Raw genomic sequence first — 22,299 nt, forward strand, 5'->3', positions numbered from 1 at the left:
GAAGTGTTTCTTTAACTTTTTAATCATTTCTTTTGGGAAGTGGAGGGTTAGGGGTAGCAGATGTTTTTCTGGCATTGTTTGCTAAGTGGAGGTAGGAGCTTTTGGAGCTATGAGTCAGGCTACACCCCGCCTGAAAGGAGAAGGTTCCAGATTCCAGCACCACTGGATCTGGAAAAAGCAGCCTATGTGGGAATAGACCCTTTTGCCCTCACCCTGACTAATGCCTTTCCCATTTCCCAGGAAGAATACGTGTTCCCTTGTGACACTGAGACAAGTTATTTATTTTTTTCAGTGTCCCATGGTAAATCCTTATCAGTCCTCAAATGGGAAGCCAGTCTGGTGCCCTTACCAAAAAAGAAAGGAAAAATAACAAATTAAATGAACCCTTGTTTCTGTCCTTCATGGCAGTCACGTCCCTCTTCATACCCGTTCTCATTGAGCCAAAGTTTAACATCTTGGTTTAAAAAAAAAAAAAAAGTGGCAAAAAGCCATTGAATTGTCCCATTTCCTCATGTTGTTTTAGACTTTATTATTCAGTCAGTCTATTCAAGAGGCAACCTGTGGGCTCCTTGGAAGGTTGTTCTGTGGAACCTGCAGAAGCTGATAGTTGGCCATCATGTTCCACAGCCGGCAGTTGGCCCTTGTCCTTGGTCTGCTTTAGGGCCTCACTTCCAGAATCCACTTCTTCATTCCCGGGTTACACCTCAAAAGCCAGTGAAGAAAAGGTTTTGGTTCAGTGAGTAGATTCCCCAGGCACTGGCTCACTTGAGACCCAGGTGATAAGGAAGCTGGGGACGAGGAACCTGAAGGAACACAAACTAGGACTTCCCTGGGCACTCTGATCCTTTCTTGGCAAGACCAAGGCTTTGCTTGTTAACTTGGGAGTCTCGACATTTGGAGGCTAAGAAGATGTGGAAGAGCCCACGAGAGGGACCAAGAGCTAGAAAGCAGCTAGAAAGACGAGAGGAAACCAGGTGCATGTGGCATCCTGGAAGCCAAGTGACTTGATCTGCTGACAGGTTGGGTCAGATGACTGAGAAATGGCCATGGGATTTAGTAATATGGAGGTCATTAACTTTGGAAGAGCAGTTTCAGTGGAGAGGTGGGGGCAACACCATGATTGGTTTCGTAGAGAGGAAGGAAATTATAGACAGCAAGTCCAGACATCTCTTTTAAAGAACTTTACGGGAAAGAGAGAAATGGGACAGTAGCTCAAGAAGGAAGTGGGGGTCAAGACATTCTTTCTTTTAATAGAGGAAATACTGGCATAATGGTGACAAGAGGAGATGGGCTCTAGTGCATGGGTGGATGGACTGGACTTGGTGGGAGGACGGAGGGTATATATACTCAGATGCAGGTGGGTGGGTAGGTGCAGCGCCAGGACTTTAAATCTCCTTCTGATTGCTTCAGCTTTCTTTATGAAGCAGTAATTAAAATCCTCAGCTGAACATGGGAATGGTGGAGAAGGTATGGGAAGTCACTGGCCAGGAGAGCGAGAGAGCAAATGGACTGAGGAAATGTGATCAGAAGGCAGCATTAAAAGCCCATTTGCAGTTAGTGATCATAAATTTAAAGTAAGACCGGTTAGCATGGTGTGCTTTTTTCCTCAGCTGCAAGTAACTGCATGGGGACAGTGAGTGGGCAGACTAACAAGGTTTTGATTTCACCAGGTGAGTAGAGCAAAAGGAGAGGGGGTATGGAAGTTGAGGATATATATGAGGGATTGAGTGTAACAATTGCATATGGTGGGAGGAGAAGGACCCAAGGCAGGCAGGATCAATGGGTAAGAGACCTTGGTGGGGTCGGAGGCTTGTCGGGAGTTGTGGTACTAGAAAGATAAGGGGTGGGGAGATAATTTGGTAACTGACGTTGTGGCAGTGTTTGCCGTTGTTGTTCATTATATCAAAGGAATGGCCATTGCAGTGAGTGGCAGAGGCAAAGGAGGTGAGTGCCAGAAGTCAGGAGGTCCCGGAATTAAGAGGCCAGGTAATTGGAAGGATCGTCTATATGACTTATGACAGAAATCAGGAGCTAAACTCTTAAAGGAGTAAGGGGTGTGATGGGGGATGAGGGGTGGGGTGCTGGACAAGGAGAGGCCAGAGGCAGTACAGTCTTATCCCACCAGAGTCAAAGCTGTGGGTTTTATGAAAAAAAGAAGAGAAGTCTGCATCAGTGAGGAGCTAAAAGGAATGGAGGAGAGAAATCAGCCACAGGGGAGGACTACTGGGCAGGCAGGGTCCTCAGAAAAAATCCTTGTAATTTTCAAAGTGCAGCACTTTAGAGAGGAAGTATATATACACTTCCTGTTTTATTTGAGTCTTTCAACAACCTTCCAGTAGGCCTCCATAGAACCCATGAAAGCATACTTAATCCAAAGTCACAAGTGTTGTAATGCTGCCTCCATAGCGTAAGATTCAGCACCCAAAGTCAGGCTGGCCTATTCTCGGCCCTCTCGGATCCACTGTTCTCTGTGACATCCAAAATATCTTACACTTAGCAGCCAGTAATGGGACATAAGTGGACATTTCCTTTCAGGAATAATTGGGATAACAATTCCTAAATGGAAATAATATGGCATTTTAGTTTTAAGGAATTTAGGTGTCTAAGAACATGCCTAAGCCATGGTGGTTCAGGACTTGGTTCTTAAGAATTTTTCCTTCCTGGGACACCTGGGTGGCTCAGTTGGTTAAGCATCCGACTTGGGCTCAGGTCATGATCTCACAGTTTGTGAGTTCAAGGCCCACGTTGGGCTCTGTGCTGACAGCTCAGAGCCTGGAGCCTGCTTCAAATTCTGTGTCTCTGTCTCTCTCTCTCTCTGCCTCTCCCCCGCCTCTCAAAAATAAAAATAAACATTAAAAAAAAAAAAAAGAATGTATCCTTGATTCTCAGGCTCAGTGAGTGGGCAATAGGGCAGTGTGGGAATCTCCCAACTGCTGGGTGACCCCATCCCTCCAACTTCCTTGAGCCACCCACTCTCATAGGCAGAGAGCCCACACCCAAACAAATGTGATCTCAGTTGTTCATTCAGTTAGCAAGCGCGTGTTGATCACCTGTTGCAGTTTTGAGTGTCCAGAGATGAGCACTACCCTAAAGAAATAAGTGCAGCAAATGGTTACAGGTTTCTCTCCACGCACTGCATAAAGAGATTTCCTCGTAAAGGAAGGGGAGAATATTCCTGCATGCTCCAAGAAAGTAACCTCTTCTTAGCCACCTCATCCTAGTTTCCCAGCTTGCCAGACCACTGAGGTGGGTCGATTCATGGAGGGTATGCATCAAATGCCTCCATCAGCCCTCTCAGCCATGTTCCTTTGTGAGCACGTTGGCCAAGGCCCAGGCGGACACACTGACCTAGATGGGAACAGAGATCTATCTGGTCATGGCTTACAGCAACCGGGAGTGCCTCCGAGCTACCTGGGAATGCAGATGCCCAGGCCCCAATCTTAGGCCCTAGAAATTCTGATTATGATATGGGGTGAGACCTGTACCTCCATATATTTGGAAACCCCCCTAGTTGATTCTGATGTGGAGCCCCAGTTGAGAAGTACTGGTCGAGGAAGCATATGTAGAAGTTTGTGCCAAACGACTGGATGGCCAGATATGCAACATCCCACTGCCAATCCTCTACCAGATCTGAGTGTGATCAAATATTTCTCCTGCCAGTTCCCTTCTCAATATTATCCTCCAGGAACTTGTGATTATCCTCAGCCTAAGTCCAAAGCAGCTTAATTCTTCTGAAAACAGTGCCAGTTGGGCATTTTGCCTGGAAGGAGCAAAGCAAATCTGTGGCAGTGTTCTTTGCTTAGTTCAGTCCTGCAGCCTCCACAGGGCACCCTCTACCACCGCCCCCAGATTTCTCTTCCTGCCACAAGGTCTAGTGCATTGTTAGGTACCTGCTTGGGGAGGTCAGCTCATTCCAGCAGGAACTGAGGGCCTCGCTGGATGCAGGCTTGGGTATAGTTGGCCAGATAAAATCTGGTTGGCAAGAAGGTCCTGGGCGGGCTGAGGTGAATGTCCATAATAAGATCAGAGAGCAGGAGACTAGGGCCAGCAGCCTGGACAGCAGGCTGAAGGTGCAGGCCAGAGCAGCACAAAACACTGAAACTGAGTCTGAGAGTCTCACTGGAGCCCGTGAGGAGTTGGAACACATGAGCTCTTGTTACGTACAGGAACCTGAGTTCACCTGCCTACATCATTCTTTGTCATTAAGTCCCCTTGGTCTTCAAGGGCCAACTCCTACCAGTTGCTTCTACTTTATCAGAGGCATGGGCCTCTTCATGCGTGACCTTGTGCTGAAATTTGGGGCTATTGCATCGTGAAACCTGCAATAGTTGATTCTGGGTCTTCTTCTAGAGACTGGTTCCCTCTCAGGCCCGGCTTCATCCTCACCAGGACTTTCTTCCCTCTGTGAACTGATACTGGTGTTCTGTCCACATCTAAAACCCTTGATTTTCTGGGATCAGTATAGAGATATTAGAGAAAGTGGGTCCTAAGTCTTGAGGATACCGTAGAGAACAAGACAGGTGATACTTCTGCCTTTGTGAGGCTTCTATTCTAGAAGAGGAAGCAGATACACCAGCAATACTTACGGAGTGTACTATGATGAGGGAGGTTCAGGAGGCTTTGCTGTTGGAGCGCATAGCAGGGGCACCTGGCCTAATCTAGGGGAGAGTCAGGAAAGGTGCCCCAGAAGTTCTGTTTAAGCTGCCATCAAGGGAAGAGCAAGATGAAGATATAAAGGCCAGAGGTGAAAGGGAGCACAGTCCACCAGAGGAACGGAAAGAGGTTTCTTATGTTTAATGCAAAGGACAGGGAGGGAGCGGGAGAGGCAAGTCTGGATGAGTGAGCAGAGATCAGGTCATCAAGAGGCTTGGCAACCATGGCAAGGAGTTGAGGCATCATTCTAGCACCTTTCTGCCACTTTGGACAGGTGTTTTCGGAGTCCTGGGATCACTCTGAAATAGATCCACATATTCGTGCAGGTGCACAGCGCACATCTGACAGGAACACTGACTGCCCTGTCCCTTCTTGTTTGGAGGCAGTACAGGGTAATCCGGATTATAAACCACCCGCCTGGGGCAGGAGCTCACTCGCCTGCTGTAATCATCTTTTTCTTCCACCTTAGGATGCCACTCAGCCTCACACAGCACCAGCTATCTGATGAAGAATAGAAGTGACAAGGGCAAAATCAAAAACCCTCCAGAACGTATTCAGTGGGAAACTAAAGGCGGGAAGAGCGTTCCTCGTGTTCCCAGCCGACACCCCTCTTGCCTGCTTTCTCTTACCAGAAGAGTCTCCGCTTCCAGTATGCCTGACTGGCTGGCTGGCTGATTCTTCAGGGGCCGCGGTTTGTGCTTGTCACCCCTACACTGGTCGCTTTTAAGATGCACAGACTTCTGAATCTTTAAAAGAAAGAACTAAAAAGGAAATCCCAAAGGCAGTTAGTTGACAGGTCATCTATTGAGAATGAGGGAGAAAGTTGTGACAGGTTTAGGGAGTTTGAGAAGAGGAAGAAATACAGGAGGGAACTGACCAAGAACAAATGGAAAAAAAAAAAAGGTTGAGGAGCAGGGAGGGCCTGGCTGGTAAATTTGTCGTGGGACCAGTGGATGCAAGTGCAAGATTTTCTCCAGCACAGCCCAGGAGCCCAGGAGTAGTTGCAGAGGAGTCCAGTGGCTAGATGGATCATCTTGGATGCATGTGGAAAAGCAGGTGGGAGGCAGATAGACCAGGGGAGCAGTGACAGGGGAGTTGTTGAGGGTGCGCGTGGACCTGTAAGCCTGAAATCTGGGATGGACAGTGAAGTGTCACTAGGAAGGAATGAGTAGATTGGGACAATAGAGAAGGGCTCCAGGGGCTAGCCGGCTCAACGAGGTGGGAGAGCATCATCAGGAAGAATAAAGTCAGGGAGATAGACAAATAGGAAGTTTCATGGTCAAGATGGGGGATTTCTTGCTTAAAATACTAGGAGAGGCAGTTGCAAGATCCAGGTGAGTGAGCTGCTGGAATGAAGGGGAAGTCATTGGCGTGTGAGGTCACTGAATTGTGAGGCCAGGAGCGTTGCTTTGGTCACACACCTGAGCATCACACTTTCTCAGCATTTGGCTGGAGCTGTTGTTGGGACAGTGACAGTGGTGTAGTGCCGTAGTCCTCTTTGAATTCAAGGAATTGACTTAGAAGGTCTGCAGAGTCCAGTGAAAAGGACAAGGGGCACTGTTGTAAACAGTTCCTGGGAGTGTTGCGCTTCTCTCCTGATTGATAAAATAATTCCTTTGGAAAAGGTGATGTAATTCACAAAGAACACTTGTATTCCCTTGGAGAAGAAAGTACTTCCTTTTATTGCCAGCTCATTTCAGCATGATTGAAAAATCAGGGAGAAAACTTTTTTTTAAAGTTTAAGCCTGGAAGAAATACACTGTATGAGACATCTAAAACGCTGGCCCCAGGGTCCAGCTCCATGGCCTAGTGCAAAGTCTCTTTGTACCTCAGCGTCTTTGTGAAACAGAAGAACTTCACCAGGTCATGATGAGGACCAGCAGGCTGGTAGTACATGGAAATATTTCCTGTGTGCCAGACACTGTGCTGAGCACATTTGTTTCAGCCTTAATATTTTTTATTAGTCGCATTTTAAAGAGGTATACGTTGAAACAGGAGAGTTAACTAATTTGCCCAACATATGCAACTATTAAGTGACAGAATAAAAGCCCAAAAGCCTGAGCCTTTAGCCATCTCCTGTACTGCATGTTTAGGCTCTGTGAATACAAAAATTGGGCAAAACACGCACAGCACTAAGCTGAGAGGAAGACACGAGAACAGGTCGCCACAATCACATGTGCACCGCGTCAGAGGTTGCACAGATTCTCTGGGGATGTAGCAGAGGGACCAGTCCCTCCCCAGGGGACTCTAGGAAGGCTTCATGAAGGAGCTCAAGCACGGGTTGGGTCTTGAAGTGGCTGCAGGAGACAGCTTGTCGTGTCATTTGGTGCTGCTTCTCACGTTGGTCCGAAATATGCCAGCATGTTGTCTTCTGTGTGTGTGTCCTGTTTTGCCTGTTGGGCCTCAAAAAAAATAAAAATAAAAAATCGATTCCCTTTTTCATAAAATTGCACTGCAAATATTTGAGTACTGGAATCCCAGCTCTCTTAATCTCCAGGTTAGACAACCTCCGTTTCTTCCTTCCCTTCTTTCTTTCCTGCTAAGTGACAAGAACTGAGGTAATATGCTGTGCATTTAGAATACAGAGATTTAGGAAAAAAAAAAAAAAAGCAGCAGCAGATGCTGCCCTCCAGGAACTTACAGTCAAGTGAGCAGGGTAGACCAGGAAATACTTTATTGTTCTCCTTTGCACTCTGTCCCCTTTACCAAAATTCCCCACCCAATAAGTGTCTGTTGTTGAATTGCCTACACCAGGGTGCAATGAAGAAGGTAAGCCAGGATGCTGTGGGGGCCTTTTGGAAGACCTAAGTCAGACTGAGAAGAGTGGTTAACTTTCCCAGCTGACCTAGGTTTTCAAGGATGAGTGGTACTTAGCTAGAGAAGAGCATTCCAGGCAGAGGGAGACACAGATGCAGGGACACAGGGGCAAAATTCAAGGTGGGGCATGGTGTGCGGGGAGTCTGGAGAGCTGGCCAGGACCTGATGAGAGACGGTGGTACTATGAAGATTGGGCTTTGTCCTGAGGATAGACGAGTAAAATGTTCAGATTTGCATTGTAGAAAAGGTTACTCTGGTGGCACTAAGAAGAATTAAATGAAGGGAAGCTATATTAAGGGACAGAAAGACCAGTGTAAAGATTGTTGGAATAATCCCAGTGGAAACCGATGAGGGCCTAAACTCAGTGGCTGCGGAGTAGGGGACAGATTGGAGAAGGCTTAGGAAGTAAAATCCATAGCACTTCCTGAGCAGTGGTCTGGAGGAAAGGGGGAAGTCTGGGTGGGCAGTCACTGAGAAGACAGTGCTGGCATTCACTCGGGTAGAAAATAGAGAAGTTTGAGAGAAGTAAGGCAGTGAATCTGTTTTGGACATACTGAGTTGAAGGTGCCTGTGGAGTGTATTTGGTGTGTGACGTGGATTTGGAGGCCAGGAGAGAACTGAGTCAGAAGTGCAGTTACGGGAGGCAGCGTGTCAGTGGTAGTCGTAACTACTGGGAGTGGATGAGCTCGCCCAGGCAAAATGTACAGAGGAAGAAGAGAAGAGGGTTGAGCGTAGAAGCCTTAGAAGCACTACAATTTGAGGAGCAGAAGGAGCCAAGCTAGGCCCTGGGAGAGACTTGGGGGTGGTCAGAGAGGGAGAAGGAAAACCAAAGAAAGCTAAGGAAGGATGGGGAGTCATCAGCAATTTGCCAGTACAGTCGGCTTTTCTTTGTAGCATCTGAGTTGCCACAGGGGACAGTCCTGAGCTACCAGGATGGAGGGAGGGCAGTCACATGCTTTTGCCATAAGGCTGGATTTGAGGACCTGTTACTCTAGAGCAGTGGTTCCCCGAATTCCCAGGTAAAAATCAGACCCTATCCCAGGACCACTACATTGGATTCTCTTGGAGAAGGGCCTGAGAATCTGTTTATTCGGTAAGCACACCGGGTGATTCTTCTCATTAGGAAAATCTGGGAATGATGCTTTACACCAGAGGCTGTTCAGTAATAACCTGAGAGCATTGGAGCACTTTCCAGTGACACAAATCACACCCACCCTCCCACCCTACACACAGCCAGATTCCACCTCAGGTTCCAGAGAATCCCCGTAATTTGAGCCATTGTTTCTGTGGCATTCCTCAGATATGTGAAGACGGAAGTGCTACCCCACTAATCTAAAGGAGAGTTTCTGAGCAACTGTCTGAGTATTCGGGAATCCAATCGAAATCCTGCATTTAGACAGATAATTGGTCCAGCGGTGCTTCTCTAAAGCATTTAGACTAGAGCACCCTCACTGCCCTCTGGTGTAGACAGTCTGATTGCCCACTCCATTTTATGGAATAATGGGCCTGAATGTGATCCAGCATTAAAAAAAAAAAAAAAAAAAAAAAAAAAAAAAGCCCCCACCATATGTTAAAAAGCTATTAAAGAAGTTTGGAAGAGGCACCATCTGTAGACAAAGAAGACATTTGTAGGTTATTGCCAATGTAGGAGCTGGCTCTACTCGCTTATATGTTTGGGACCTAATACTGCCCACTGGCCCTCACAGTGAAGTTCATGAAATATGTTTAATACAACTATTCTCAGGATCAATTTTGAGAAGAAAGGCTTTGTCTCTACTGAAGGTATTTTATTAGACATAGAAGTGGTTCAGAGGGTCTGTGCCCCTTGTGTGAAATTGCAAATCTGTGAAATTCAAACGTGGTCATTCATTAATAGTCAGGACAAGTAATCTTTCCTAAATGATTCATCTTGGGATATTATCTTTCCAGGATAAATAGAGATATTAATTGTACTTGCTTTAATATTGCAGAGAGAGGTACCTGCTGAGTAGAATACTAAGGAGTGTGGCTCTAAAAAGCATAGAGACCTCCTCTTTTTGGAGTTATTTTAGAATGAGAGATTTAAGGGGAGTGCTGCCTGGAGGGCAGGTGGCTGGGAGGTGCTTTCATGCACTCCTCTTCAGACCCTTGATACACACTTCAGATCAAAATATACTGAAGGTTTGTTCTTTCATTCATTCATTCAATAAACATTTATTAGGCACCTATTACGTGGCAAGATCTGTGCTGCAGGCTCTTGGTTCTTGGATATCTCTGGGACATCAGAATAATAATTTCAGGGTGAGGTCCGATGACCCTGGAGGAGAGCAGTTAAGTGTCTCGTGCAGTGTTAATGCTCCGGTGAAAACACGATTGGTAACTTCACATTCCCATTTTAGAATCGAGCAGTGTGCTGAGCTGTGTGGACATTCCCCACCTCCAGAAGCCAGACAGCTTAGACATTATCCTTAAGTCTCAAAGGATCTAGAGGGAAGTAGTGAGAACACCAGCATAAAGCCATCTGGCTTCTAAGGGTAAAATCAATACTTTACATACTGATTACCATTATAGTCTCAAAGGCTCTATCACATACATTGTCATTTGAATCTTAGCATAATTTTGGGAATTATGAATAGCTAGTCATAATAATAACTAGCATTATTATTCCTCTTTTGCAGTGCAGAGACCAAGGTTCCAGGAAGTGACTTGCACAAGGTCACACAGCACCGGAACTAGCACTTGGTTTCTCACTCTTAAGCAAGTGCTCTTTCTACCAACAGAGAGCTCAGTGACCTTACAACCACCTCATCTGTCCAAGAGATCTGCCCCATACCGCTATCTCACAATGGTTTTTAAAATAAGAAGAAGGTACTAAATGAAGAGAAGAGATAGCAGCTAGATTCAAAGAGTACAGGCAGCAGCTGCTGGGCAGGGGAGGAGGAGGACGGCTAGTTCACCCAGTAAACCAGGTGCCACCACCCATTTTGGATCTTGAGAGCAGGAGAGTCATTTCTGAAGATCATAGAGCTCTTATCCAGGCCTCATTATTTTATTTTATTTTTATTTTTTATAATTTTTTTAATGTTTATTTTTGAGAGAGAGAGAGAGAGGGAGAGAGCATGTGCAGGGGAGGGTCAGAGAGAGAGGGAGACACAGAATCCAAAGCAGACTCCAGGCTGTGAGCGGTCAGCACAGAGCCTGATGTGGGGCTCGAACTCATGAACCGTGAGATCATGACCTGAGCCAAAGTCGGATGCTTAACCGACTGATCCACCCAAGTGCCCCCAGGCCTCATTATTTTAAAGGGAGGCCCAGAAAGGGTTAATGACTTGCCCAGGAGAGTTTTGGTGAATTTGCAAGTTCATTTAGCTATTTGGTAGGTGTTTCTACAATAAATATACTTGGTTCTTACTTATTTACTTTTTTTTTTAACAGTCTGAGGGATGTAAGAAAGCTCTTCTAGTAGCTTTTCAACCCTAAAGGCATTTCTGAAACTCAAATGAAGCACAATGAGAAATTCTTTTGTTCAGCTGTTAGCCCTAACTCAAGGTTGGATGACAGGTCTGTGTCTGTCTGAGAGAGTAACAGGAGGTTTTCAGGCCCCTCCTTAGGGGCCTCTTGGCGCCTTGGCTTTTTTCGCCTCTCTACTTATGGATGACTCTGATCTCTGGATCCATTATGAACCATAGGTCCAGAGATAAAAAGCTAGGTTTCTGCACGCATGCGCGTGCGCGCGCGTGTGCGCGCACACACACACACACACACACACACTCGTTCTAGGCTACTCCTTGTATGAATGTAGCAGAAACAAAATATGTGGCTTCCTCCTCATGGGAAAGATTGGCATTTCTCACACTGGGACAGAGCAGAGGAGCTCTGCTGGCCCTTTTGAACTTGCTTCTCAGCTAGGGAAATGAATAACATCCTGATTGGCCTCAATGGACTAGAAGTGAGGGAAGGGAGGGGGAATCCTGGCCCCAGGCTCCCGCCAAGGCCTAGGAATCGCTTTACTCACAGGCGCCAAACTTGGCACCCAGGGAGACCAGTGAGTGGAGGGGAAATCATAACCGGCTTAACACAGTTTATCTGGGCATTTTTCACACTTCCTAATGAAGTGGACATTTTATAAGGCCTGTGCAGTATCTCCTCCACAGGTAAGCAGGGGTTTCCCAGCCCTCTCCTAAAGGCAGTAAGGCCATGAGGGGAGAGGCGGGGGCGGGGGGAGGGCTGGCTGAGCTGTGGCCAGCCCTGGGCAGCTATGCCAGGAGCCCCTGGGTGCCCCGCACTCCTGCTTGGCTCCTCCACGGTAGCAGGAGGTCTCAGCTTCCCTATTGGCTTTAATAGAGTGTTAACCCTAGGCCCTAGAACTTGTGTTAACACTTAACACAAGGCTGGAACTGAGGGGGGAGGCCAAGGGACTGGCAGCTGAGAGCAGTTTGAGGGTTGAATTTGTAGAGAGGGAGGAGGAAAGGAAAGGCCAACAGCAGTTGAATGTCAGTTGGATTAAGTGGACCCAGGACTGATTTGCGAGACCAAGGTTCTGTCTGCTCCTGCTTGTATAGCAGGCCACGTCCCATCCTCTCCCTGGGCCTCAATTTCCTGGTCTTTAAATAAGTAGATAGAACCAGGTATACTCTGGGCACTCGGGTGATGCAATGGTTAAGCTCTGACTCTTGATTTCGGCTCAGGTTATGATCTCAGCACTCATGAGTTTGAGCCCCACGTCAGGCTCTACACTCTCGGTGCAGAGCCTGCTTGGGATTCTCTCTCTCTCTCTCTCTCTCTCTCTCTCTCTTTCTCCCCACTCCCTCCTTCTCAAAAATAAGTAAATAAACATTTTTTAAAAAGAAGAAGAAGAAGAACCAGATATACTCTGAGGAACCAGGGCAGAGTGAGGGGAGGGCAGCGTCAGCAGCCCTCTCCACCTTTAGTTACACACAGCTCCCTGGGGGTGTGATTTCAGTGCGCACTCTGCTTCCTGGGGCAGGGGCCTGCATTGCTCCCAGGCCTCCAGGTGATGCTGCTGTGCTGGCCAGTGGCTCACACTTTGAGTAGCAAAGGTGTAGCAGGACTGAGTTCTCCAAACTCCTCTCCGCCCCTCACTTAACTCCCTGCACTTACTTCCTCAGCTGTGAAACCAGGACTAGAGGTATCTAGTAGCTTTCCTCTCTAGGGGTGCCTTCCTCTCTAAGGGTGTTGTGAAGATTAAGAGAGTAAAAGCACTTTGTAAAGGGTAAAGCAGAGGTGCAGTCTCAGGGATTATTGTCATTGTTAAGATTTCTGCACCTCATTGCTCCCCCTGTTTGCTCCTGCAGCTTCTCAACCTTTCCCTACATCCTCCCTGGTTTCCATGCCTGGGCTGATGAGTCAGTGTGACCAGCCAGGGCTGAACAAACACTTGGACATGTCAAGGCAGGAAATGACAATTCCCAGGCACCCCCACTGTTTCAGGTGTGGAACAAGCTATGGACACACCTTGTGCAATAAATTCAAGTGATACCAAGCTGAACCCCCACCTCCACCCACACCCCCATGGGCTGCAAGACTGGAAACGAGGCCAAAAGTCAAGGAAGTCTCTGTAGGACAGGGGGCCTAAGCAAGCACTAGTTAGGTTTTCAGCAAGGTGAATCACCCGTCTACCCTGTGATCCAGTATTGGCGCCTGCCTCAGGCCACCATGATGGTATTTCTGTAGTGTCAGTTTGTTCACGGAGGACCTTCACCGATGGTTCCACAGCTCCCTTGTGAGGCAAGAAAGTAAGGTGACAGTCAACTATACTGCAATAAAAAGAGAAGAAACTAAGGTGACTGAGGCAAGTCATTTGCTCAGCAGGAGCCTCAGTATCCCCATCTGTAAAATGGAATCAACAGTGTCTGTCCTGCTTATGGTACAAATTGCTATGATCCCGCAATCAAAAGGAAACAATTAGGTGAAAATATGCACCGATTCTGAGAAACCACGTGAGATATTACTCTTCATGAGGGACCCTCCACCCCAGTGTACTCTACTGACCGCCTCTACATGAGGAGCATCCCTGCCTTCCTGTTTGTACTCGGACAGTCCCCTTTACTGTGGAATGTCTTCCACCCACGTCAAACCACCACGACTGATGGAAACCGTCCCCAACCACCCCAGCTCCAGTGGGTGTCCCCTGTTGTCCAAACAGTGCTGTTTCTCATCTTGCTCTTCTCAGGCCCCGAGGCCAAGTCTTTGCTGAACAGCTTTGTTGTAAGGGCCTGAAAAGTAGGGATCCTGTTATATAATATACCCCGTGTGAGAATGGTAGGCCAGGCACAAATCTTCATCCCAAGACCCCTGCGGCTGAAAATCTGGTTCAGGTTTGCCCCTTGGAGTGAGAGCTGATGGGTTTTGATGGCAGAGAGAAGCGGAAGGCTGACCACACACTACAAATGGCAATGCTTCATGCCCAAGCTGGGAGCATCATTTTAAAGCCCACGTGGTTAGGGGACTACCAAAATAACAAAACCAAAACTTGGCACCGCATCAAACCAGTCAGCTCCAAGACCTGCAGGCACATCCAGGACACTCTTTCGGCACAGGGTGACTTCCTGTCTTCTTTCCCACAGCTACTGCCTTGGGGGCTTAGAGGAGCAAATGGCAGTTTGGAGCCACTTTGCCCACTCTTCCCTCCCTGGCCTTTGAAATTCCTGAGGCCAGCAGGGGCCCAGGCCTGCAACGTTGGGTCTCCAGACATCTCAGCCAGCCCAGGAAGCGGAGAGATCTCATCTGAGGAAATGCAGATCCTCGGGAAGGATCAAAAATAACCCAAAAGGACAAGCCATGCATGTCTGTGTGTATATTGAGTTTCACATCTGAAATCCAGTCGTGATAAATCTGATGATTTTGAAACATCTTCTTTAATTAATAAAAACAGGAGACTTCTTAGCCCCAGGTTCCAGCCTTCAGAGTTCTCAGTTGAGAGCCTCAAATTTGGCTTATTTGTGGAGCACTGAAATCTCTGTTAAGACAAACACAGGATTTCGGTTGGGTTGTTTGTCCTTCCCCTCCCCCGCCCCCCCCCCCCCCCCACTACTGCCTAACTGCAAGAACCACTTAAAAATCCTGGACTAGAAAGACTAAACTGAAAAACCGCTTATTAGTACTGCAGCCATATTTTCAGAATGAAAATCCAGCCTGAATTTTAGTTGGGAAAGTATAGGCTTTGGACCTAGAATCCGAATCTTTTTTTTTTTTTTTTTTTTAATGTTCATTTTTGAGAGAGAGACAGAGTGCAAGTGGGGGAGGGGCAGAGAGAGAGGGAGACACAGAATCTGAAGCAGGTTCCAGGCTCTGAGCTGCCAGCACAGAGCCTGACGTGGGACTTGAACCCACAAACTATGAGATCGTGACCTGAGCCGAAGTCGGACACTTAACTGACTGAGCCACCCAGGTGCCCCTAGAATCCAAATCTTAACCATACCCTTGACATTGTCCTCTTAAGCAAAATTTTACCTTTCTCTGCCACAGTTTCTTGATCTGTAAAATGGAAATGTTAGCACATTCTCATAGACCTGTTGGGGTAATTTCTGTGAGATAATGTCTTATAAAGTGACAATGCCTAGCACAAAATAGGTAACAAATGTTAGTTCTTTTGCCTTCCTTGCTCTCTGATCTGATCACAGAACTAATTATTTGGGAGCCGGACTGTTCTAGAAAACCCAGTGCTTACTTGTCCTGAGAGATACAGTTCCATGAAGTTTTTCCATTCAAGGAGATGTTAGGTTTCCGAGGATATAGTTTGTCTTACGGTGTATTCTGAGCCTTGCCATAGGAGTCCTATAACAGAGTGCCGTGTGTACATTTTCTCTCTACCCTCAGAAGCAGGGCAGAGCGTCCTGCAGAGAATATTTTCATTGCAGTCTAGCTACAAAATGATCCTTCTCTTCCCACTTGGAAGGATAGAAATCTTGATTGTGTCTGTTTTAAAGCAGAGGGGGAAAGGATCTCTGAGATCCTGTCTGGGAAATGCCAGTGTCAGCCTGACTTGGAAAGCTCTTCTGTCGGAGGCACCTCCAGGTCTGCTCTGAGTGTGGAGCCAGTTGAAATTCTCCTTAGTGGGCCCTTCAGTGATGACTGATCTCCTGGGCTCCCAGGCAAAAGTCAGGGGCCCTGTTCAATGACCTCCTAATGATGTGTGAGGGGCTCAGACATTCCTTGACAATCATGAAAGGGCGTCTCCTAGCAAGCTGTGTCCTGTTTATCAAAAGGTTGGGGGCTGGGATGACAGGGCCGGACAAAGATGACAGATAAAGGGACTCGATTTAAAAATGGACTCCTTCCAAGCAGTGGGTGTTGTATGGAAACCAATTTGACAATAAATTTCATATATTGAAAAAAAAAAGTGGACTCCTTCCAGAGTTGCTCTTCTGGTCCTTTCTGATCTGATGTATGAAATTTGTACAGAGGTAGAATTGTTTCCGCCATTTTCACACACAAGTTGGTGCACATTCCTGACACGAACTTAAAGGAAATATGTCAAGTGTACACAGGGATGAGTCAACATCACATTCAGCCAGTGATGGACACTGGGAGAGGAGTCAAATAAGGGCCATGGAGCTGCAGGCTCACCTGCCTTCAGCTGAGTCAAGTCCAAGTGCAGGGGAGGTGACTCAGCACTCAGGTCCTCCCCTCAAGTGCTCCTCATGGGGCTGCTGTCTGGGTCCCAGCACAGATGCTTTAGCACAGGGCATTTTTTCTCTCTCTCAGCTTTTTCATGTTTATTTATTTGTTTTATACTGATTGCCAACATCACAGGAAATATATAGACAGGTATAATCTGTAACAGAAGGGTCCATGGTAACCCAACTACGACCATGATTAACACTTAGTCATAAATTTCCAAAAATGTTTGCCTATGTTTCCTTTACATTGCTCAGTAGTATGAACTCTATAATTTTGTTTGGCTTCTTTTATTAAATATGATATCTTAAAGAATTTCCCCTCTTATAAACATTATTTTTCATGACTACATAATATTCTGCAAGAAGCAAGTATAATTTACTTAACAACTACCTTATTTTAAGGCCGTGTTAAGGTGGCAGTGAGCATCTTTATGCATGAAGGCATCTGATCATACCTAAGATGATCATCTTATCATCTTACCATGTTGGCATCGTATTTAGTTGGGCTAGATTTCTGGAAATGGAATCCCTGGATCAGTAATTGGGCATGTTTTTAAAAGTCTCCATACATATTGCCAAACTGTCCTTCAGGTAGTTTATGGCAGTAGTATTCCCACCGGCAGCAGCCTATCTCATATTATCCTTACCTGTGTTGAGTATGATTCTATTCGTTTATTAAAGAATTTAGGAGCTAAAACATCCTGTCCCTGCCTACGGGTGTAGGGACATCACAAGGATGGAAAGGAACTAACCTCGGAGCTAAGAGGCCACCTGCCCTGCCCTCCTGGGCCCCCTGCAGACATCCTCAGAGAAGTGGGGGACATGCACCCAGTTCTGTGCCTTAAGTCCCCATCAAAGGCCTTTGCTGTGTGACCACACAGAACCACTCAGCTTTAATAATGGAGCTCCCATAGGGGCCTGGGTGACTTAGCTTGTTAAGCCTCCGACTTCAGCTCGGGTCAAAATCTTGTGGTCTGTGAGTTTGAGCCCTGCGTCAGGCTCTGTGTTGACAGCTCAGAGCCTGGAGCCTGCTTTGGATTCTGTGTCCCCCTCTCGGCCCCTCCCCTTCTCATGCTCGGTCTCTCTCGCTCTCAAAAATAAACGAACATAAAATAATAAGTAAATAAATAAATAAATAAATAAATAAATAAAATGATGGCGCTCCCACACCAGTACCTCTCCTCTAGCTTCTTGTCTTCTGGCCTAGAGGTGTCCCCGGTCACTTTTTTCACTTTCTAAACCTTTCACTGAATCCCATGCCACTCCAAAGAGCTGCACACATAGTCCGAGGGTAGTCCTCTGTATTCTTGCGGCCCTGTGCAGTTTTACGAGGCACTCTTTTATGTACTATCTGATCAGATGCTCACGATAACCTAGAAGGCAAATATTCATTTCCCTGTTTTATACATGTATTCCTTTCCTAGGGCTGCCGTACCAAATTACCACGGACCTGGTGACTTAAAACAATAGAATTTTATTCTCTCAGACTTCTAGAGGCCACAAGTTCAAAATTAAGGTGTCAGCAAGGTCACACTCCCTCCAAAGGTTCTAAAGGAGAATCCTTCTTTACCTCTTCCAGCTTCTGGTGGCTCCCAGTATTCCTCATCTTGTTACAGCAGAAGTCTGCTCTCTGCCTCTGTCTTCACATGGCCTTCTTCCCGTTCTTTGATCTCCCTCTCCTTTCTCTTGTAAGGATGCTCCTTTCACTGCATTTAGAACTCACTGTAACTCTAGGATACTCTCATCTTCGATCCTTAATTATGTCCACAAAGACCCTATTTCTAAACAAGGTCATATTCTTATTTTGGGGGAAAATGCAATTCAACCCACTTTAGCTGGTAAAGAAACCAAGGTCCAAAGAGGCTAAATGACTTGCCCAAGGTCATACAGTGAGAAAACAGCAGGAAATGGCATTTGAACCCAGGTCTTCTGCTTACCATATGCCTTTAATTAAGAAAACAAACAAACAAAAAGACACATATGGTATGAATACTTAATTATGTTTTCTGATTCCCAGAAGATGAAATGTGGTACCTTTTACTCTAGGATACATCAAACACCATTTCACCAGTACTCTGTGTATGACTATTAATTACATTTGAAACCATTCGTGCTAACATAATGAACCCCTTATGTGGGGTCAGTCATTTATTGTCCATGTGGTAAGTGGGGAAGTTAAGACTAGAATAACCAGAAAAGTTCATGGGAGGAGTCTACTTGTAACCTAGATGTCTTGAGTTGTGATTTGTATTCTAATCTTTAACATGGGAGTTGTGATCATACATTGCACTTGTGAAAGCAGTTGCCAAAACAACTACTCTGTTAAATTGCAAAGAAATCTTGGCATCTTATTTACTGTTGAACTCCTGTTCTCTGACTTAGGACCCCTCGATATGTTGGTCACACAGGGCAGTCTAGTCATGGACCTATGATGAATGATGAATAATCCTTTCCCAGTAGTGGCCCCAAGGGCCTGTGAGAACAGATGTGCACAACATCATCACATCTGGAATGTCAGCATATCCTGGCTTGCCAACATTAGTGCAGGCATTTCTCTACTTTGCTGGTACCTTTCCTTTCTCTTGCTCAATTCACTTCTGAACTGGGGTAGAAGATCCTTTTTTTTTTTTTTTTTTTTTTTTTTAAGTTTTATATATTTAAGTAATCTCTAAACCTAACTTGGGCCTTGAATTCAATGACCCTGAGATCAAGAGTCGTGTGCTCTTCCAACGGAGCCAACCAGGGGCCCCAATGGAGTAGCAAATCCTTTAAAAATGGCCCAACCCTAAAATCCAAACCCCACGGCCAAATGGATGAATATGGAACAAACATGGCACACTGTCACATTAGATAATCTTGACTCATAAAAGACTTCCAGAGTCTGGGTCCCTTTGCTTTGTACCATGTCTGTGGGTATGGGATCATGGTTATCTTGGGAACCATCCTAAAGGATTGAGAGGTACAGACAGGGTCCTCATATTCTCTCACCTTCCTACAGTGAACCAATCTCTGTTAGTCAGAACCAACATAGTGCATACTGACATAGTGAAATATGCCAGTGGCCACATCCGGTAACCAAATAAAGCTAATGTCTTCAGCCTGTGCTTATACAGAACGAACAGGGGAGGAGCTCTCCCCCACAGCACCAGGCTCAAGTTCAGTTTAGCGAGCTAGTTCAGAGAACGGGCAAGGAAGTTCTCCAGTGGCTGCTTTCATCCCACCTGGATTCATTTCTTAGTTATTGTGGACATCATTATTGTCATGAGCTCTCACCTAGAAGGGCTTATGTCTTGAAGAGAATTGTTTAACGATGAGTTTTGTTCTTGCTACTTGGCCTCCCTGGTGGCTGGAAATCCGATCAACAGGCTCTCATCAAGATCCAGATCCTGGGCCGAACCTAATTGATGCAAAGGGAAGGCTGTGTCACAGTCTCCTGAATAGCTATGGTGTGATTAGACACTATCAGCTCAGAGGAACACCCCACCTCCCCCATACCTCCTCTTTCCCTCAAGCTTCGTTGCCCCTCGACAATGGTATACAAAAGACAGAGCACGTGTTCCCCTAGGCTCCCCAGGATCTGCAGGCTTACCAGCTGTCACAGCATGTCTTTAATGGGTTTGTGAAACCCAAGAACCTGACCCATTTCTTCTCTGGGGAAAGAGTGTAACACAGGATGCCAAGCTAGGAAGCAGAATTCGGGAAGCTCACCTGTATGAGCCTGGCTCTCTGTGCCATCCAAGGCACATTGTTTGGTTCTTCCAATTCCCAGGGTCTCAAATCTAAAATAAATGCACAGAAGTCAGCAGAGGGATATTGTGACATTGTTTTCTGCTCACTTATAACCTCCTTCCTAACTTATTTAGTTTTAGCCCCCTTTTCTACCTACCTCCATCCCATTCCTCCCAATCCTGGCCCTAGATGTTTAGGTTCTGGGATCCTACTCAAAGGGTATCGACTCCAAAGGGTGTTTCTCAGGTTGTCATAATCAGTTGATAAGCAAACATATTTTGAGTAAGCATGATGCCCAAAGTCCTGTACTTACTACAGACTTATGGATTATGGAGGAATCCATGCCCTCGAGGAGCTTCTAAACTAGGCTGGAGAGCAGATCATGAGAATAATATAAGGCAGGATGGGAATGATACCACCTGGGATCCAAAGTGGGGCTTCAGAAGCATACAGAAACATAATCCCTTTACAGTGTTTTATGACATTGCTTACATAATTTCATGTGTGCAAACACATTTTTCAGGTTAAGTTTATCGCTTTCATCAGCTTCACCAGAGAGGTAAAGGGCCTGTCATACAGTCAGGCTTTATGAAACAGCACCCATTATAACTTGGGTAGTCACTCAAGGTTTCACGGAGCAGGTGAGACTTGAACTAAATCTTAGAAAATGCTGTGCAGAGAATAGCAGGCTGGGTGGCAGCCCTGAGGGGAGGGAGTCCCAGGAAGACTATTACATCGAAAGCCCGTGCCCTTAAGCTACCTCACCTCTCTCCCTCAGACTCAGTGAAAGATAAATCTGTAAAGTGGTGACAGCTGCTGCTTCCCAGAGTTTTGTGAAGGACCATGAACTTATTTTTTATTTTTATTTTTTGGCTCACTGTGTATCCTCATACCTCAGTACAATGCTTGACTCATAATCGTAGTGGACACTAATCAATATTTGATGAACGTGTGAGTTAACTGAAATCGTAAAAGTAAGGGGGCTTTGCAAATAGCAGAACATTGCTTCCACAAAAGATCTTTGTTGCTAAGAATGTATATTTTGTGCTTTGAAAACGGCCTGCACTAAGTGTCCTTTCCCCTTGAAACTGACCCTTTCTCCCATAATGGGACGCAGAGGGCCCGCTCATCTGATGGAGTGTCTCTGGGCCAACCCGATGAATGATAGCGGTGCCGACAACACCGACAAGATGTGCGGTTGCCTGAGAGCGAGGAGGTGACCTCACTCTCTAAGGGCTTGGCCTCTTAACCCCAGCCCCTGCTGACACACACACACCTGCAACTCTCTCTCCCCAAGACTGGGATGGGAGAATGCAGGAGCTCCTTTGCTGTCCTCATCTGCACTGGCCGGGGTGGAAGGAAGGACAAGGGAGGGGGCTCTACTGGGATTCCTTCCAGCACAATAAGCAGGACCACTGATTGTATCCTCTCTGTGAGTTCTCAGGACAGTAGAAATGGTCCAATGCTCCTTTGCTGGATGCTTTTTGTATCCCCAGCCTCCTACCAACAGCATCCTAGTAATGCCCATGTTAAGAGAGAACATATTCGGGGCGCCTGGGTGGCTCGGTTGGTTGGGCGTCCAACTTCGGCTCAGGTCATGATCTTGCGCTTCGTGAGTTCGAGCCCCGCATCGGGCTCTGTGCCGACGGCTCGGAGCCTGGATCCTGCTTCGGATTCTGTGCCTCCTTCTCTCTCTGTCCCTCCCCTGCTCATGCTCTGTTTCTCTGTCTCTTAAAAATAAATAAACATTTAAAAAATTTAAAAAAAAAAGAGAGAACATATTCTATCTTCTTTCACTGTTTTTTCCCTCCTGTGTACCATCCAACAGACAGGATAATTACCATGAGGATCATCATCATTACCATGATACTCCAAGGAAGCTGGGTTGGTTGGGAGTGGGAAAGATTTTTGTTTTAAGTTTATTTATTTATTTTGAGAGAGAGAGAGAGAGAGAGAGCGAGCACAGCAGAGGGGCAGAGAAGGGGGAGAGATAATCTCAAGCAGGCTCCACATTGTCAGCGCAGAGCCTGACTCGGGGCTCAAGCTCACGAACCATAAGATCATGACCTGAGCCAAAATCAAGAGTTGGATGCTTAAACGACTGAGCACCCAGCAGTGGGAAAGATTTTTTTAAAGGTATTGGTTGAAGGTGACAAGAGTTCTCAGAACAAGTTAGAAAAGACGAGGTGATTTCTCCATATGCAGAAGCAGCTCAGGGAAGCAATGTGTAAACTGATAGAATGAACTCCAAGGGAAGAATCAGGGGCCTGTGTTCTGGATCTGTCACTTAGAGACTTCCAGCATGCCATTTAATCTCTCTGAGCGTCCAGCTCCTCTCTCATAATTGGAGTAGTACCTGAACTGCCTCTCAGGATCATTGTGATAGTCAAAATTTATGATGATGCTTCCAGTGGTATAAAGTTGTACCTATTTGTTATTATTAACATATACATGAGCACACCCTTCCTGTGCAGAGCAC

The 22,299-nt window shown here is 46.3% G+C and overlaps 2 protein-coding genes across 20 annotated transcripts in view; one reads left to right on the plus strand and one right to left on the minus strand.

The window, feature by feature from the left end:
* The window catches only part of BCAS3 (BCAS3 microtubule associated cell migration factor), a 614,259-nt gene that overhangs the window by 564,372 nt on the left and 27,588 nt on the right, over positions 1-22,299 (plus strand). The gene's annotated exons all lie outside the window — the stretch shown is intronic.
* LOC132688575 (uncharacterized) overlaps positions 6,797-22,299 on the minus strand; it is a 50,152-nt gene continuing 34,649 nt past the window's right edge. Inside the window, exons 2-5 of one of the 9 annotated variants that reach the window (XM_081791235.1) lie at positions 19,800-19,870; positions 19,365-19,488; positions 13,090-13,189; positions 6,797-7,055 (exon numbers count right to left, since the gene is read on the minus strand). In XM_081791235.1, coding sequence (XP_081647361.1) covers positions 19,418-19,488; positions 19,800-19,870 — 142 coding nt within the window. In that variant the 3' untranslated portion in view covers positions 6,797-7,055; positions 13,090-13,189; positions 19,365-19,417. Of the gene's footprint in view, positions 7,056-9,508; positions 9,934-13,089; positions 13,227-14,308; positions 14,429-17,267; positions 17,465-19,364; positions 19,489-19,799; positions 19,871-22,299 lie in introns of those variants that run through there. The other 8 variants (XM_078437406.2, XM_078437407.2, XM_078437405.2 and 5 more) reach the window with 8 other exon arrangements.

The sequence above is a fragment of the Panthera onca genome, chromosome E1, assembly GCF_046562875.1.
Source record: "Panthera onca isolate mPanOnc1 chromosome E1, mPanOnc1 haplotype 2, whole genome shotgun sequence".
Classification (NCBI taxonomy): Eukaryota; Metazoa; Chordata; class Mammalia; order Carnivora; family Felidae; genus Panthera; species Panthera onca.